This window comes from Spinacia oleracea, chromosome 2 (genome assembly GCF_020520425.1).
Source record: "Spinacia oleracea cultivar Varoflay chromosome 2, BTI_SOV_V1, whole genome shotgun sequence".
NCBI lineage: Eukaryota > Viridiplantae > Streptophyta > Magnoliopsida > Caryophyllales > Amaranthaceae > Spinacia > Spinacia oleracea.
The window spans coordinates 9,914,830-9,920,181 of NC_079488.1; the positions used below are offsets into that span (position 1 = coordinate 9,914,830).

The window sequence follows — 5,352 nt, forward strand, 5'->3', positions numbered from 1 at the left end:
TATACAAAAGCTTCAACATTGTCACTTCCAATTCATCATCTCCAGTTTCGTAGAAAGACAAATAACAGTTACATCCATTGCAATATATATTAACTATCTTTTCCAGCCATTGCAATAGGTCAAGCTTTTGTCACTTTCAATTCATCATTTCCAGTACATCGCAACTGAAACACTATACTAAATATGATTGAAACTCTCTTAGTAATTTCATCAAACATGTTATATGCATCACTAAATCCATGGAAGTTCTTTTAATGGCAGACTTTTATATGCTTCGAAAAAAATTATAACTCATTTAGATAGTTAATGCTTTCGAAAATGGCAGAAAATGGAACGAGAAATAGAAATTCAGAGGGTGGAAAAAATGAATCACATACTTTGCAGTTGCTTTAGCAATATAAACCAGAAAAAATGGTTCTTTGCAGTTTCTCTTATTATTAGTGGAGGTGAAAGATGAAAATTTGAGGTGAAAAAGTGTTTGGCGCAAAGATGAAAATGGGTATTTTGGCGCAATTAAATCCTGCTCAAGTGAACAGAATGGCGCAAATGGCTGAAAATATTTGCCGCCCAAAAAAAATATTTCAGAAAGCTTTTCCCTCTTTTTTTTAGTGGGATTTGTGAGGTGGCATTGTGTAATTGGTGGTGTGCAAGATACCTTTGCACACCAAGTGTATCCCTATCCTTTTCCCAACATCTCTCCTTCATTCCCAACTTCCCATTTCCAATGAGTTTCCTTTGTTGACCAAAAACGTTTCTCTCCTCCATCAATTAATTATATTCATACGGACTAACTTTATTAATTAATCATATTTATTATAATTATAAGAAACGTTGACAACATTGTTGACTATTCATTGACGTATGCACATTGCTCATTTTCTGGTGTGCCACCAAAAAATGTTGAAACTTCACACCTTTAATTTTCTATATAAACCTCTTTCCTCATTGCTTGTACCTTTCATCAACCCAAACTCTTTTTTTGAGAACAAAAAAAATCAAACAATACTTGTTTCGGAACAAAATAACAAGGAAATTAGCAAATTTTATTCAAATTATTTACGGAGTAAAAAAATATAGCAATGGTTGTAGCAAGCAACATGGCTATGGGTGTCAAATGTGTTACGGATCTTTTCTCTCCTTATCAATTGGGTAAATTCAATCTGTCTCACAGGTTAGTTTCCGATATTACTCTGTATTTTACGGTGCTTTTTTTATTTTACGAAATAATGACACTACTTTATTTGGTAAAATACACAAGGCCCGGTCAAAATATATTAAAATTTGGTGAAATAAAAAAAAACTTCAAAGAATTGAATAGCATCCATAAGAAAGATTATATGCATGATTAATTATTTTAGGTCCAACATTTTAATTTAATAGAGATCACTAGGTGTGTGAACTTTAAAAGAAAAAAAATTGGATATCCGAATTTCTGATCTAGTATTCGATTTTTAATGTGAAGTTTCGGATACACCCAAGTGTATAATGAAATTTGTGTAAACACTCTATTTATTTTTTCTTTTGACCGGTTTATTAGAAAGTCTTTGATTTTTTTTTTTTTTTTTTTTTTTTACCGAAGTGTAAGTCTTAAATACGTGTTGGATATATATGCCCAAATATAATATATCATAAAAAAGTTGGTCTTCTTTAAAACTAAGGAAGTATCATTATTTTCATAATTAATTAATGGATTGAGTTTACTTAACAATTAAAGTTATAAATTTAATATTGATACAGGATAGTATTGGCACCAATGACAAGATGTCGAGCTATAAATGAAATACCAAATGAAGCACTTTTGAAGTATTACACCCAGCGTTCGACTCCTGGTGGCCTTCTTATCACAGAAGGAACTCTCATCTCCCAAACAGCCGCAGGGTAATCAATTTATTAAATGCACTTTCTTATTTTCGTCACGGATTTGAATCCCCGTTTTCCATTTATAATTTTTAATGCTCTCGTGACTTATTTATAAAAAAAAACAACAAAGAAAACACGGAAAACACGAAAATTTGATTTTCTTAGGAAATACTCCCTTCATTGTCCAACGATGTTCCAGTTCAACATTTTGGCATTGTTCACAATTGAAGAAAATCTTCTAAATCATTTTAAATATATAAGAAAAAAACATATTAATGCAGGTTGTTGTTTGATTTGTTTCAACAAGTACTTTTGGAATATCAAAATTTTATAATTTTTAAAATGTGCATTTACAAACACGAAAAAGGAAAATAAAACATCATTATGGAACGAAGAAAGTAAGACAAATGTACATGTTTTTGTTGACCCATTTGACCTATTAAACTAGAAACATTAGCCTAACAAAATTACATTTATGTTATATTTTGGGCCACTTCTTGATTTAAAAAAGTTGGAACATCATGTCCGTGTCATATTTTGTTACATTGCTTGAAACGAGCTGAAAAATCTCAATATTAATCTCGTACTTATTTTCTATTTTTAAAACTAATCTCGTAATTATTTTGTATTATGCAATAGGTTTGCGCATTGCCCAGGAATCTACACAGATCAACAAGTCCAAGAGTGGACGAAAGTGGTAGACTCCGTTCATGCTAAGGGTGCTATTATCATCTGTCAATTGTGGCACGTTGGTCGAGTTTCTAACCAAGGTATACTTCTACTTTATCTGTTTCAAAAAATTTACAATACTTAAAAAGTTGTTACTACGTCAATAAGCCTAATTGTGTCAAGTTATGTGTATGATTATTTGACGTAGGTTACCAATATGAAGGAGGTGCGCCAATATCATCAACGAACAAAGGCTTAACCGATAGGTGGCGTATTCTAATGCCAGACGGTTCACACGAAAAGTGTACTCCGCCACGAGCCCTGACTAAGCCACAGATCTTAGAGGTCGTACAAGACTATCGTCAAGCAGCCCTCAACGCCATTCGTGCTGGTATATATATACTTCCTACTCATTTTATACTCTCTAGTATATACTCCCTCCGTCCCGGAATACTTGCAACGGTTTGACTTTTTGCACTATTCACATAATTCATTTTGACTCTATTTTATTTATAGTATATGAAAACAAGTGTTAGCATATAATATATTGTTAGCTTCATCTTAATATATATTTTATAAGTTTTTATAATATTATAATTAAAGGTATTAATAGTTAAAGTTTTGCATTGGCAAACGTGTCCAGTCAAAAAGTACGTTGCGAGTATTCCGGGTCAGAGGGAATATGTACCGTTGTCCGTTCCTAAACATTGGATGTTCTTTTGCACCTTTCTTGATGTCACCGGCGAGATGATATTTGACTTGATCAAATGGTGGACCAAACTGGGTTTGGGCCGGGCTGTATCAAAATTTTCAATCACATTATGTTGGGCCGACTCAAAACATGGTCAATTACCCAAAACCCATCTTTTTTCAAACTAGGTTAGGTCAGGCCACATGTGATCAGGTCTATATCATACCTAGCTTAATTTAGTTAAACGTACGTATGTTGTAGGGTTTTAGGCTTTTAGCTAACATGAAACTTGCTTCGTGTAAAATAAACTTGGACTTAGTCTAGATAGATCATTTTTTTTCCAGAAGGTAAGATGAAGTGCCCTATTGGGCAGACCGGAACCTCACAGGGATCAATCCGGTATGAATTAGCAGCGGCTGGACACTTTGAGAATGGGGAGAATGACAAGGGAAACTCTCTCAAAGTGTCTCGATCTAATGGGGATTGAACACCCGACTTTTTAGTCGAAAGTTACAATCCTTTCCACTAAACCAAGTGATTACTCAATCGGTACTTAGTCTAAATAGAGTTCTAAGACAAATATACTCACATATAACAGGGTATCAAGAGGTTAGAGTAATTAAAACCGGCCATTACTTTCGAATACCTTAATGTTAGGATTTGAACATGTAATATCGTTTTTTTAATCTCTTTTCATATGTAGCATACTTAATTTTGCTTTTGTGGAAAATTTTGTTCCATCTTAAGACTGCCTTCTTCGCTTCATCTAATCTGGTTTGCTTTGATCTGATCTGGATTAAATGTGTTCTTTGAATGCTTTTTGCTTTTTCTTGTCTGATTTTCGCGTCTATTAATAAAAATAATGCGAAGAGAACAAAGACTAATTGTCATTATGAACATTTTATAGGTTTTGATGGAGTGGAGATACATGGAGCACATGGTTACCTAATCGACCAATTTCTCAAAGACGAAATCAACGATCGAACCGACGAATACGGCGGTTCACTCGAAAACCGAACCCGGTTCCTAACCCAAGTGGTACAATCCGTCGTAGAAGCAATAGGAGCTGAAAATGTAGCCGTTAGAATCTCACCAGCCATAGACCACTTTGATGCACTTGACTCAAACCCACTTGAATTGGGACTAGCAGTCGTGGACCGCCTCAACAAACTACAAACCGAATTAGGTTCAAAACTCGCTTACCTCCACGTGACCCAACCCCGGTTCACGGCTCAAGGCGTGGTCGATAAGCCCGCCGAGGAAGCGAAAGCCGATGCAAAATTGTTGAGGAAACTAAGGGATGCATTTGAAGGGAGTTTTGTGAGTAGTGGTGGTTATACTAAGGAACTTGGGATGCAAGATTTAGGTCAAGGTGATGCTGATTTGGTTGCTTTTGGAAGACTTTTTATCTCTAATCCTGATTTAGTGGATAGGTTTAAGGTTAATGCACCCTTAAATAAGTATGATAGGACTACTTTTTATACTCATGATCCTGTTTTGGGTTATACTGATTATCCTTTTCTAGGAGAAGAGTAATCTGCCTCGTAATTAAGTAGTTCTTAATTGAGAAAGAAGTTGCATTGTGATTTGCGAAGGTTTATGCATGGTATAACTGGGTGTATCTTACAAGGTACAACTCAAGTTTGTTTTCCTCTTATTTAGAAAACAAATGAGGAAAAAAATTATCCCAATGTATAATAAAGTTTTCTATTGTGATGAAATAAACGGTGTTATTTGTATGATCATTCCTCATTTCTTTATTAGGTACAAATTTGTATTAGTAGAAGAACAAATAACTACTTTCTTTCTTATCTATCTATTACTATATACTCAAAGAGACACCAGGAATGACAGATGTCAATTCCTGGTGCGATTTTTTCCCGCCAAAATTCCTTTCCTAAAAAAAATATTTACTTGATTCTATTTTTATTTTCTCTCATTTTATATAAATGTTTATAAATAGAAAAAATTATATGATTATTAAATATGACATTATCAAACAATTTTGGTAATATTTAGTCAGATCTTCATATCAATAATAATATTTTGTTCATATTAAGCATATCAAATATTTGTCAAATCATCATATTAAACATATAAAATATATAATACGTAATAGAGCGAAAATTGTA

At 33.5% G+C, this 5,352-nt stretch overlaps 1 protein-coding gene across 1 annotated transcript; it reads left to right on the forward strand.

The window, feature by feature from the left end:
* The first annotated feature begins 959 nt into the window (after positions 1-959).
* LOC110803511 (12-oxophytodienoate reductase 3) lies at positions 960-4,965 on the forward strand. Its single transcript, XM_022009024.2, has 5 exons — positions 960-1,171; positions 1,738-1,878; positions 2,500-2,630; positions 2,738-2,920; positions 4,128-4,965. Exons 1-5 carry the CDS (start codon positions 1,080-1,082, stop codon positions 4,754-4,756), a joined length of 1,176 nt encoding a protein of 391 aa, XP_021864716.1. The 5' UTR covers positions 960-1,079; the 3' UTR covers positions 4,757-4,965.
* Positions 4,966-5,352: the final 387 nt, after the last annotated feature.

Bases quoted from the DNA above. Each gene is read 5' to 3' on its own strand.
- LOC110803511 (XM_022009024.2), top strand. From the start codon at position 1,080: ATGGTTGTAGCAAGCAACATGGCTATGGGTGTCAAATGTGTTACGGAT. The intron at 1,879-2,499 runs GTAATCAATTTA...ATTATGCAATAG, and splicing joins ATCTCCCAAACAGCCGCAGG to GTTTGCGCATTGCCCAGGAA. The intron at 2,631-2,737 runs GTATACTTCTAC...TATTTGACGTAG, and splicing joins TGGTCGAGTTTCTAACCAAG to GTTACCAATATGAAGGAGGT.